This window comes from Morone saxatilis, unplaced genomic scaffold, assembly GCF_004916995.1.
Source record: "Morone saxatilis isolate NCDOM2014 unplaced genomic scaffold, NCSU_SB_2.0 Contig12, whole genome shotgun sequence".
Lineage (NCBI taxonomy): Eukaryota > Metazoa > Chordata > Actinopteri > Moronidae > Morone > Morone saxatilis.
Genome location: NW_023339674.1, coordinates 249,449 through 261,220, shown reverse-complemented (window position 1 = coordinate 261,220; position 11,772 = coordinate 249,449). Strand labels below are relative to the sequence as shown.

The window sequence follows — 11,772 nt, the reverse complement described above, 5'->3', positions numbered from 1 at the left end:
CCGAGCCGAGCCGAGCCGAGCTGCAGGACTGAAGACTGCACCGCACCCTGAAACCAGACCCGATCTCTGCCTGCCCCCCCCTCCTTCAGGTGAGAGTCCAGCAGCCCACCTGGAGCTTTACCTGACCCCCCAGAGACAGGGTCTGGATCTGTGTCCCGGTCTCTTGCTGTCAGACAGGTTGTAGTCTGGTTCTGCTCTGGGTCTGGGTCCTGTTGTCAGGTTCTGGTCTGGGTCCTGCTGGCAGACTGGAACCTGGGTCTGGTCAGACGCTGTGAATCCTTCATGTTGGTTCATACTCAGTCTGAACCTGTTCAGGTCACCTGGCCGACAGGTGAGTTCTGGTAGCAGCATCACAGACCGACAGGACCCAGACTCAGGTCTAACTCCGGCCCTGATCCACTGTCGTACAGATCTGTTACCTGGGCAGGTACGTCCAACACTAAAACATCACTCAGATTATAAATTAATCAGTTTTCTTCCTCTCTGCAGTCCTGGACCCCAGACCAGGTCCAGGTCCAGGTCCAGGATCAGGACTCCAGAATCTCAGTTAGAGGAGAAAGTGATCAGAGCTGTATGAAGGTCCACTGGTTCCTTTCTATCATTTATTAAACTTTTATGATATTTTATATTAAAACTTGATCAATGAACTCAAAGTGAATCAGTTTGTAATAAATCAGATATTTGGATCAATGTTGAGCAGATTATTTCCTGTTTAAGGAACTTTTTATGCAGTTTTGTCTGTATAATGTTGTTCTGTTAGATACTTTAAAGTCTTATTGTGACAGTTTCCCAAAAAGTAGATTTAAAGTGAAAATCAAACAATATATTGACTCGTGTTGATACACATCGAACTGTTTCAAAGCTCATATAATGTGTAAATAGTTAATAGTTAGTTTGGTTAGTGGACCTTCCTGGTTCTGTTTCCCACAATTATTCACATTTCTTTATAAAAGTGTTTAATGGAACCAGCCAGAACCAACGTGGATCATCAGACTGTAACGAGACAGCGAGTTGATCCGGTCTTGTTGATCCGATGTTACATTACGGAGCCTGTTTGTGTATTTAAAGGGACAATGCGCATTAATTAACAGGAGGACTGTAAATCTGCCAGGAGAGATTGTTTTTAAACTTCTGATCTGGTTCTGATCTGGTTCTGATATTGCAGCGTCCCTGCAGGCTGCAGCATGGAGCGGTCCGGCAGCATCCAGCTGGACATCCCGGACTTCAGTAACTCGGTTCTGTCTCACCTGAACCAGCTCCGTGTTCAGGGCCGTCTCTGCGACATCGTGGTCAACGTGCAGGGCCAGAGCTTCCGGGCGCACAAGGTGGTCCTCGCCGCCAGCTCGCCGTACTTCCGGGACCACATGTCTCTGAGCCAGATGAGCACCGTGTCGCTGACGGTGATCCGCAACCCGACGGTGTTCGAGCAGCTGCTGTCCTTCTGCTACACGGGCCGCCTCTGCTTGCAGCTCGCCGACATCATCAGCTACCTGACGGCCGCCAGCTTCCTGCAGATGCAGCACATCATCGACCGCTGCACGCAGATCCTGGAGGGCATCCACCTGAAGATCAGCCTGGCGGACATGGACGAGGAGCCCGCAGAGGAGGCGCGGGGCTCCAGGGGCAACCGGACCCTGGAGGCTGTTGTGCGAGGAGGCGGTCACCACGGTGGCCTACGGCTCCTTGGCCCGCGGGGGGGTACGGAGGTGTGCGAGGCGGTCAGTCCGGCAGAGGAGCCTCTCAGCCCGCCGCCAACGGTGGAGCACAGTGGGCTGGAGGGGTCCGGGACCACTGGCAGAGCGGGAAAAGAACCGATCCTTCGCATCAACCGGGCTGGTCAGTGGTACGTGGAGACGAGCAGCGAGCCGGAGCGCCCGGGCAGCGCAGAGGAGAGCGGTGGCATGGACCGAATACGGATCAAGACTGAGAGGATGGAGGAGTGGATCGGCGCCGGGGAGCACCAGGAGGAGGGGGGGCCGGTAGAAGAAGGCACCACGGTGATGATCGACACGTCGGGACGCAGCACGCTGGTGACGGGGCCGGTGGGAGCGCTGGGGGGCCGGAGCGCCCAACCGTCCTCCAGCTTCAGCGAGACAGACAGGTGAGTCACAGCGAGGACGCGTCGCAGAGCCGAGCGCCGTCCCAACTTCCTGCGTGTTAACGTGTGTTTGTGTGTCAGGTTCAGTCCCACCGGCAGCGTCGTCGTCCTGGCGGAGCGTCAGCGAGCGAAGAGCGAGTCTCCAAGCCGGGCGGACGAGCTGCGACAGCCGAGCTCCCAGGTAACTAATCACAGGACGGTAGTGGATGTTCCCCTCGCAGTCAAAATCAATAGAAGACATTAACTATATTATTTATTACTATATTATATATATATTTTATTTGTTCATTTACAAAAGTATATTTTTTAATTAATTACAAGTTTCACATTTTCATTTTTCAATTAGTTTTTATTTTCAAATGATGTCGCAGAAATCTGAGATATTTAGTAGTTGATACCAAAACCTGATTCAGTCGGTACCGTTAAATTATCAAAGTTTAGTATCCAGCCCAAGACCCAGACTGTAGTCAGGTATTGTAGTCCCAGACTACAATACCTGTAGGCGTAGATGCTGACCCCGTCAGGTCCGGAAGACCTGTCCGGTACCTACCTACGGTACTGTAGGAAAAAGAGTACCATCACGTTTCTTAGAATTTTGTCCATCCTCAGACAGGGTCACTAGCAGACCTCTAAAGATTCAGGGGTCTAAAACCAGGTTAAGAGCTCTTTGTTGATCCAGAGGTTGAAAACCCAATTTGCTGCGGTCTGTTCTGGTTCTGGTTTGTATTAACGTTTGGTTCTGCCTTTAAGGGGGAGGAGCATGCAGCATTCGATATGGGTGGCTACGAGGACTACCTGAGGGAGCAGGTAGGAGACCGCTGGTTCCGCTACAACCCACGGCTCACCTGCATCTACTGCTGCAAGTCCTTCAACCAGAAAGGCAGCCTGGACCGCCACATGCGCCTGCACATGGGCATCACGCCGTTCGTCTGCCGTATTTGTGGGAAGAAGTACACCCGCAAGGACCAGCTGGAGTACCACATCCGCAAGCACACCGGCAACAAGCCCTTCCACTGCCACGTCTGCGGCAAGAGCTTCCCCTTCCAGGCCATCCTCAACCAGCACTTCCGCAAAAACCACCCGGGCTGCGCCCCTCAGGAGGCCCACAGCGCCTCCCCCGAGACCACCACCGCCTCCGTCACATCCAGGGGAGGGCCGAGCGACGAGGCCTCCCCCAGCCAGGAGGAGCCGGAGGGCGGGGGCGGGAGCAGCAGCGGCGGAGGCGGAGGCCAGTACAGCGAAGGTCCCCAGGCCTCGGTCTCCACCACGGGGCCCGACTGACCTCAAATTGGGGAAGTAGGGAAGGGTCGAGGTTGGGGTAGGGGGGCCGTCTGATCCACCTGGAGCCAACAGGACGCTGAACTTGCAGCGACAGAAAGGACACCTCAGAGTCTGAACTGAGATTTTTCCGCTTTAAACCGCATCTACCTTCACTAACCAAACCGAACAGATTAAGCTAAAATGAAGAAACACCACACACTCCAACAACCTCATACGCCACACGATGCAGTGGTCCTCGTTTGCCTCCGTCGAGTTTATGTTACAGATTTCTACTTTTATATTTACAGGTATTACAGGTTCACAATGCAGCATCACAACAGTCTGTCTGGTGGAAACTTTGCCAAACTACTCAGTGCCAGTTTAACAGTTCCAGTCTTTCGTATTTGCCTTGAGACAATCTGGAGCAGTGAGGTTAATAATAATAATCCTGCGCGCTCTTCAAGTGCCACGTCGGCATTAAACGATTCAGTTGCACAAAAAGGTTCAATGAGAAACTTCGACTGTTAAAGTTCAGTTTCAGTGTGATCGGAGGTTCTCGTCTTTCCCCGTTCTCCAGTTTCTGGGACATCAAATTTTAGTAAATAGATAAAGATCTCACACTACACGGCTTCACACTACTGATCTCTTGTTCATCAGTCAGTTCTGATCCCAGTCCTGATCCTAGAGGGTTTACCGAATGCTCTGGTTTCTAAAAATATCTGTATTTAAAACTATTATAAAGTTTTTACTCTATAAAATGTAGTAAAGTCTTGACAAGAGTTGTTCTGATACCAGTATCTGAAACTCTGATGTTACTTCCTAAAACGTGGTATCTGTGAGTACTCATATCTGAGCACTGATCCGATACCATATCATGTATTAGCCCCGAAACCCGACCCTGATACTTCTATAAGTGTCCTTCAACCTCCTCTGACTCGTTGGCTTACCCTGATATTCTTACTCTAACTGACCAAAACCAACAAGGTCATCAAGGAACAACTAGCAGCAAGTTGATTTCCGTGTAACGTTAGCTAGAACGTGCGCCGGGCCGTACAACGATGAAATCATTCAGGATTGTTCAGTCGGATTGGTATCGGAATCAGAACCGGAAAGGAAAACTTAGTATCAGAACACCTCTCTGATCTTCTCTATTAAATATTCTAAACACAAGGTCCACTTACTTAGCTCTACCTGGAACATTTGACTGTATCCCATGACCTTCTCTGGCTAATAGAATCTGCTCAGGTGTTATCACGAGACCTAAGTTCAGGACTTAGGTCTCGTAATACCAGGTGGTTGTATGTGGGGGGACATTACCTCCGAGGTTGTGGGATAAACTGATATATTTGTGTCCCACGGTGGAGAATGAAGCTTTATGATGCAGTGAAAAGAACTCTGATCACACTGGATTTGTTCATTTGGCTGTAAATCGAGTATAAATTCTTTAGATTGAGTGTCGAACTCGGTTTTAATGATCTGGTAGATTAGAAAAAGGACCATCTGGCAGCCTGTTGACTGAACAGACTCACAGCAGGAAAACTGGACGCCGTCCAGTCTCAGATAAGCTACACAGCTCAGTTACCTCTCATCACTACGCAATACAGCTGCTGCACTGCACAGCACAGCACCACCGGGGGGCGCTCTGATCCACTCACACAGAGATCCCCGTCAGTTTTCTCAGATATTTTTATAACAAGCATGTGTTTTTGTTTTTGTTTTTCTTGGACACTTTTTTGCTCTGACAATGTGTGTGACAGACGACAGAAGCTTCAGACGAGTGTCGCAACCTGATCAGGAACTTCTGTCGCAGTTAATGACGCGTTAAATCTGCTGCACGAGCAAAAACTGAAGCTCCAGTTTATCAAAAAATCATTCAGGGAGAATAAACTGAAAAGGTTTAGCTGGCTAATGTTTATAAAGCTGTCCTCATCACAATGGAGGCATATATGCTAACATTAGCCTGCAAGCTAACTGGCTACAAATTGTGTTTGAATCGATCAATTATTATAATCAATTACATACATGGCTATAAGAGCTAATAGTTGTTAGCAGCTTGTTTTTTAACTGATTGATGAACTGATGAACATTAATACACAAACATTAATCTACAAGCTAGTTTATGTTTTTACTCTGTTGGCTCAGAACTATTTGAATTATTACAAACCAGACATTTTTAAAAAGAGTTCAAAGCTCGGACCAACGGTTAGCTAGTTAACTACAATGACTAACATTAATTAACAAAAAACATTAATCTAATCAAATTGTATTTTATTGACCCACAGACCTCCGTTGCTTGAACAGTTAATGTTTGTGAGCTTGTCTTTAAGTTAGCTGATAACATTTATTAAGAAAATCAACATTAGCTTGGACGCTAACAGATTTCTGCTTCTTCATTGTGTTGTTTTCTTACAGTTTGCACAACAGACCATCATCAGTATAGGAGCTAACAGCTGTTAACTGTTTCTATCAGCTGAAACATTAACACACAAAAAACAACGTAATGTACAAGCTAGCTGATGTTTGTTAAAGAGCTAATGTCTGTGAGCTACTTAGCTCCTGTTAGCTCGTGTTAGCGGATGTCTACTAACATTAAAGGGGAACTTGGCAACTTTTTCAGCTTAATAAACCCGTTTAGAAATCATTTGGATGGTTAAATGGCCTGTTCCGGTGAAAATGGTGACCAAACCCCCGCTGGTCAGGCGACCCCAGGGGAAAACCGAACCTTGCAACTTGGGGACTACTCCTGGTAAATTGGAAATAGGAAGTATCGCGAGAAGGCGAGAACAGCGAGAAAGACGAACCGCTTTTACGGCAATTCCACATAAACGCACAAGCGCCGCCCCTCAATAACGGTTAGTGTTATATGTATTAACCGACCTCGTAGATATTGATCCACACGAAAAAGTTGCCCGGCGAAAAAAAGGCACTCAGCAGCGGTAGAAAGAGGGAAGGAGGGTGCCGCAAGTGAGTTGTTTTTACGACGTGTTGTGAAATACACGTCCCAGAGCTGTAGGGGGAGCTCGCTGAGAAAACATGTGATGACAAAAGTGAAAACCAGTGAAGAAATGGCTAGAGTTGCCAAGTTCCCCTTTAACAGATGTTTCAGGTGGATTCAGTCTCTGTACAGAAACAGGTCCACGATGTGTGTAGCCTAGCTTAGCACAAACACTGGAAGTGGATGAGAACTGCTAGCATAGCATAGCATAGCTCCACTAAAGCAAACAACTTCAACACTAACTAATGTTAGCTTGTCCGCTAACAGGCAGTTAGAGTGCATTTGTTTAAATCTTGTTAACTATCGTTATAGTTGCACATGTGCAGTCGAGGTAATGCGTCATTACGATATACGGGTTCTGATCGGGTCGACATGGATCGGGTAGCGACAGGACGAGGAGCTGGACTAAAATAAAACCCCACCAGAGATTAAAGGTCACCTGCTGGAGGGCGGGAGCAGGTTGGACCACCTGGCAACCAAAGGAAAGACCACGTTGCCACGTTGGCCCGCCAAAACAACTTCAGCACTTACCAGAGAGACGGGATCAAAACCAGAACTTTTTATAAGAACAATATAAAATCACATATTATCAGACAAACATATTTAAAGTACTAAGATGTTTTTTTGCATATGAATGATGTAAGTTCGGAGTAAAGTTCAGATGTTTGGTAGTTCGGTAGCACACAGACGGGCTGTTACTGTTTTTCTACAGAGCTGTGAATCTGATTCTCAGTGGACGCTACATTTTTTTATGCAAGTGAATCCAGCGGCTCTGTCCTCACTCCGGCTGGCTGGACTCGAGTTTTCCTCCCGCCGCCGCCGCCGCACTCACTCTTCAGGCTTAAACCAGGAACTATCAGGTATACAGACTCTTTCTTTTCTTCGGTGAATCAGACGTTTACCTTTTCCCTACGTAGCAGAACGCTAACGGCTAAACCTCAGCCGCAGAGCTCACCTGTAACAGCAGCAGGTAAGAAATGCCTGCGAGTCGCTGCAGAGGGCGACGACACACAATAGACCAGGGCTGGGCAAAATGGAGTAAAAATCAGTAACCGTGACAACCGCAAGACCTCTTTCCAACATACCACAGAAAATACTGGTCATTTTATTTTAAACCATAAATATCTTCACCGCCTCTGTTGCACATTAACGCTCAAATATTACACAGAAATCTATTATTGTGAATGTGTGCACAAACAATCATCTTCTCTTCACTAAAACCTCGTTTATTTACATTTTATAAATCTTATAAAACAGTATTTTTGCTCCATATAAGGAAACTGAAGAGTTTCCACCTGTGACCACACCCAGCAGTGATGTCACAGTGTCCTGGAGTACACCTGTACATCACTGCAGAGAACTAAGGTAATTTGGTGTGTGTGATATTACGATCAGTTTCTTTTCAACATTTAAACTGAAATAAATATTCTCTTCTATCTTTTGGCTGCTAATCACATTAATAAGGTAACTTTTATTTATTTTGTCACATTTTAGATCAAAAAGCTTCTTCAACTGTAAAACTGAATATGAACGTATGACTTTGTTTTATTGATTGTAGTATTCATGCAGTTCAGAATGAGCAGGAAATATCTGATTATGCTAAGCTAACTGACATTATATAACTGAGGTTTATTTTTGTGAAACATAATTTCAAATCTTCCGTTTCCATCAATATTACACAGGTCAGATATTTCAATATTTTGCATTTCAAGCTAACGTTACGTATGTCAGTTAGCTTACACCCATAAATAAATAAGTTAATCAGTACAGAAGAACTAGTTTGTGTGATGCAAACGGTTTTAATGTAATAAAATGTAAAATAATGACGGTTTACCTTCAGTAGAGGTTAACGTGCAATTTCAGCAAAAAAACAAAACAAATAATTGTTATTCTGATTTATCACCTCGTGCAAACTTTTTATGGATCAATTTAAAAACACTATGCTTGAAAATGTAAGTTTTTAATTAAGTTCATTTTTTTTTACTGAAATCTGAGGACGAATCAGGATTCACAAAATAAATTAAAGACTTTATTTTTATTCATATTAAAAACATGAACTTAGTCCTTCCAGGAAGTTTCAACCAATCTCACGTTGAGCCGCCAAACTCGATCCCTTGTTTGTAGTTGTGACGAGGATGCAAACAATTTTATTCTGACTGGATCAAGTTGCTGCTAACTTTTAATAATGATAATAATAAAAAGGACAGTTTTCACTTTCTTCCACAATTTCGTTGCACAAAATACCCCAACATATTACTTAAATACTTGCCCAGCTCCGACCACAGGAACACGTTGGTTCTGCAGAAGCTCCGGGAACAGACGGACTCAGTGCAGCAGAGGTCAACAGAAACTGTAAGTTAACCTCGGCCACTAACGATATCTGAACCGGGTCCTCCGTATGTCTTCAACCTCTGCACTGAGCTGAAGTCTATGGAAGTCCAGTTCTGCCAATGTGAGGAAAAAAAGGATCCTGAAAGTCATAATCTCAGAATAACGAGAAACTTTCTCATTATGTCGACTGATCTTTTCCACATTGGCAGAATTGGGTTTCCGTGTTAGTGTAGTTTTATCTTTTATCATTTCAAGCCAGTTAAAGTCGATAAAAAGCTGCTTCCAGAACAGCCAATCGCGCTCGAGGAATCTGTAAAAGGAGGAAAAGTCGGATCAGAGTTGCGTTCAGAGTCTTCGTGAACCGAGTCTGAACTCGATTGAAACTTTAGAACCAAAGATCGACTTTTATTTATTTTTTGTTACATGATCAGATCAGTCTGAATTCGGCCCGTCACTTTATATTTGAAATATTGTTCTGAATTATTTGATCTTGTGTTGTATTAAAGCAGCAGACTGTCGAACGTTAGCGCCACCTGCTTGTGGTTTTTGGTAGAAATTAAACTTTTCACAGTTTCTTGTTAAAAACATTCAAACTCGTATTCGTGGAAGAACGAAAGCGGCGAGCGTCAGCTGGGCGGCGAGACTCGGGGGTCGTTCACAATCCGACTTTTCCTCTTCGATGGTTCTTCACTTCATTTTAGTTTCATCTTCAGTCAAACTGTGAAAACAGCCCAACCTCCTCCTCCTCCTCCTCATCATCATCATCGTCATCATCATCGTCTTTATCACCACCGTCTGCTCTTCATGGGGTCGGTCGAGGCTCCAATCAGTTTGCTTTAACGCCAAACGTTTGTTTCTTTTATTCAGCTTCAGTCTGAAACATGTTTTACTTTTTACTGTGTGAATCAGATGTTTAGTATATGAATATCCAGTAACCTTGACCACAACATGCCTAATTATAAATCATTTAGATATATTCACTTAATGAGATTACTCTTTACTGTTGATTCCTCAAAGTATATCCTAATATATCGAAGCAGAAAATGAGTCAAAGGAAAAATGTTTAGTAAATTAACTTTTAATACTGTACGTTTGTTTTAAAGAGGAGGTACTTCAGTCGTGTCGTTAAAGAACCGGACAGGTTTTATGTGAAGATCTTTTCTGTTGCATGTCTCTGTTGGTGGAGGGGGGGTGGGGGGGTGAGGCCAAAGGTTGATTATTAGTTCAGAAAAATGTGAAGAAGCTTCTTTCACCATGACCACTAGATCACTCACAGGTCGCATCTCCTTCAGAGGAAATAAAGCACTTTAAGTGTCGACCGCCACCGACTCGCCTCTTTCTTTACTCACTTGTTACTCACAATGCAGCAGCTGCACGCCGGTCACTGTTACTGAGAGCGTGTGAGCAGTTTCACTAGAAGTAATGGATGCATGGCTGAAAGAGAGCTGCACATTGACGGTTCCATTGTATTAAAGTATTTATTATTGATTATTGATTCTGCTATATAGCTATAAAGGTCTGTATTATGTGTGTGTATAGTAGCTTTCGTGGTCGGCCTGAAGGGTGAAAAGGTTACGCTGCTGACGCTGAATGAGGACGAACTGAATCCATACAGCGTCTCAGTGTGGGATTCTGGGTAATGTTTGGATGATTGGACTGGGGTTAAGGGTTGCAGGGGTCGGCCACTCGGGCGGTGAACAGCAGCGTGTTGATGGTGGACTCTCTGATGAGCAGCAGGAACGGTCTGTCGGCCAGGAAAACCTCCCGGTTTAAGTTGATGGAGCGTCCGATCGCCACCACAGCGGTGGCCGCCGCCGCCTCGCTGCCCTCCTCGTTAACCTGCAGACCACAAAACAGGTTTACTCAAGACCCGGTCCCGACTCTGGATCGAAGAGGACACCAACATCACGTCCTCTGAGTTCAGTAACAAAAGTACATTCCATAGTGTAAAGGATATATATATTTACATTTATATATGTAAATATATAAATAAGTGTATGTAATACTTTTACTAATTGTGCATATTTCACTATTATTATTTCTGACTTCTTTTAGGCCAACAAAAAATATTCATCCACCAAACAGTCGTTTCTGTAAACAGATCCAGAGGAGCTGTTTCAGGTGTCGACTGCTGGTCGAGAGGAAACTTCCTTTAACCTCTCAGTCTACAGTAACCTTTCGCTGTAAAACAGCCAATCAGTGAGCAGCTGTCAGTGATGTCAGCAGTGATGTCAGCAGTGTGTCACTGACCTCCAGGAAGGCTTTATGGAAGGCGTCTGAAATGTGGAGACCATCACCGCCGTCCTCCAACATCCCTGAAACACACACACACACTTTATTAAGTACTGACCGTGTCTTTGTCCTGAATAACCCAACTAACAATAATCAATAGATCAATAGATCAATAAATATATCCGTGAATCCGTTATCAGAACTATATAGATTTAACATTTATAAAACCAAATTCAAAAAACTCAGAGATCAGGATCAGACAACAACATGAAGTCCAGTTAAAGAGTTCACTGTTGGTCAACTTGGTTTACATCAAACCAACAACGCCCCCCCATTCCCCAGTTCCCCACGTTCACATTAGTTCCTAAACGCCCCATGTTTATTTCAGTTCCTGAACGTCACACAGTGATTAGTTCCCCTCGCTGTCTGCAGCCGGTCCTCCAACAGACTGTATGCTGCAGTTTGAATAAATACTGTCACTGGGATGTCCTGATACCAACAACCATTGATTAATGGATCGATCTGGACCTTGGACTCAGGTTTTATCTGTTAAACACTGTTGTCTTTTATCTTGGACCTGATCATGTGGACACCTGATGAACCTCCTGGGTCACTGTCTGACCTCCCCCAGGTGTGTCCCCGCCCCCCCTCACCTGGCAGACTGGCCTTCTCAGAGCTGAACAGGTCGGTCAGTCCCATAGCCTGCAGCTTCTCCTTCAGACTGAAACTGTCCTCCACCCGGAACCGAGGGACGTGGACGGAGACGGTGGTTTCTGTCATCTGATCCAACCAGTCAGTGAGTTTCTTCAGGTCCAGACTCTCCTCCACCTGAACACACAGCGTACAGACATCGTAC

General features: G+C 45.2%; 2 protein-coding genes across 2 annotated transcripts in view; one reads left to right on the top strand and one right to left on the bottom strand.

Moving 5' to 3' along the window:
- Window positions 1-6,042, top strand: zbtb37 (zinc finger and BTB domain containing 37; the record flags this gene model as incomplete). Its single annotated transcript, XM_035653678.1, is given in 4 exon segments — window positions 1-89; window positions 1,166-2,101; window positions 2,180-2,279; window positions 2,849-6,042. Coding segments are annotated over 3 exon segments (1,548 nt in total). The 3' UTR covers window positions 3,380-6,042.
- A 2,454-nt stretch (window positions 6,043-8,496) lies between these two features.
- Window positions 8,497-11,772, bottom strand: part of serpinc1 (serpin peptidase inhibitor, clade C (antithrombin), member 1) — a 6,480-nt gene continuing 3,204 nt past the window's right edge. The window contains 3 exon segments of the mRNA XM_035653532.1: window positions 8,497-10,523; window positions 10,935-10,999; window positions 11,570-11,744. Coding sequence (XP_035509425.1) covers window positions 10,347-10,523; window positions 10,935-10,999; window positions 11,570-11,744 — 417 coding nt within the window. The 3' untranslated portion in view covers window positions 8,497-10,346.